The 538-nt window shown below is 34.8% G+C and overlaps 1 protein-coding gene across 1 annotated transcript in view; it reads left to right on the top strand.

Annotated features, from left to right (window-relative positions):
- Nucleotides 1-538, top strand: part of LOC119590840 (phosphoinositide 3-kinase regulatory subunit 4-like) — a gene marked incomplete in the record, with an annotated part of 15,627 nt that overhangs the window by 9,995 nt on the left and 5,094 nt on the right. The window contains 2 exon segments of the mRNA XM_037939598.1: nt 78-169; nt 360-470. Coding sequence (XP_037795526.1) covers nt 78-169; nt 360-470 — 203 coding nt within the window.

Here is a 538-nt window from a genome sequence, read left to right as displayed (position 1 = left end):
CCCATCATCTTGAATTTGGATTTTTTTAACATTCAACATCTGGAAGAAACCTTTTCATAGCCTGTTTTCCTTTGAAGATAAACTTGGAGGATTTGAAGAAGCAGCCTCCAACCCATCACTGTAGTCTGTTACCTGAAGATGGCTCAGTAGATATCTCAACACTCAGTCTGTAAGTTTGTGTGGCTTTGATTTGTAAAGCATATTTGCGTATATATAGTGTATGATGATTTTGAAGCAACAACAGACATTCTTGGTTTTATATTATTTTAGCCTTCTGTTTTGTAATAGAATGGTATAATGTAATGGAAATATATCCATTCTCATAAAAAAAAAAAAATCTGATATGACATTTATTTTAGATCCCAAAAGGGAATGATTCAGTCCCCAAGTATGACTATGAACGAAGAATGGCAAGCAATGTTTGGCATGGCAGAAGATCGGGTATCACCCAACAGAACAGCTGATAACAGGTAGCATATTTCATGTATCTTTTATCTCTGTCCTCTACTTGATGATCTTCATATTGCCTTGTTTGTTT

The sequence above is a fragment of the Penaeus monodon genome, chromosome 27 (genome assembly GCF_015228065.2).
Source record: "Penaeus monodon isolate SGIC_2016 chromosome 27, NSTDA_Pmon_1, whole genome shotgun sequence".
In the NCBI taxonomy this organism is placed as follows: Eukaryota; Metazoa; Arthropoda; class Malacostraca; order Decapoda; family Penaeidae; genus Penaeus; species Penaeus monodon.
Note: the sequence above shows the minus strand (reverse complement) of the source record. Positions and strands in the feature narration are given on the sequence as shown.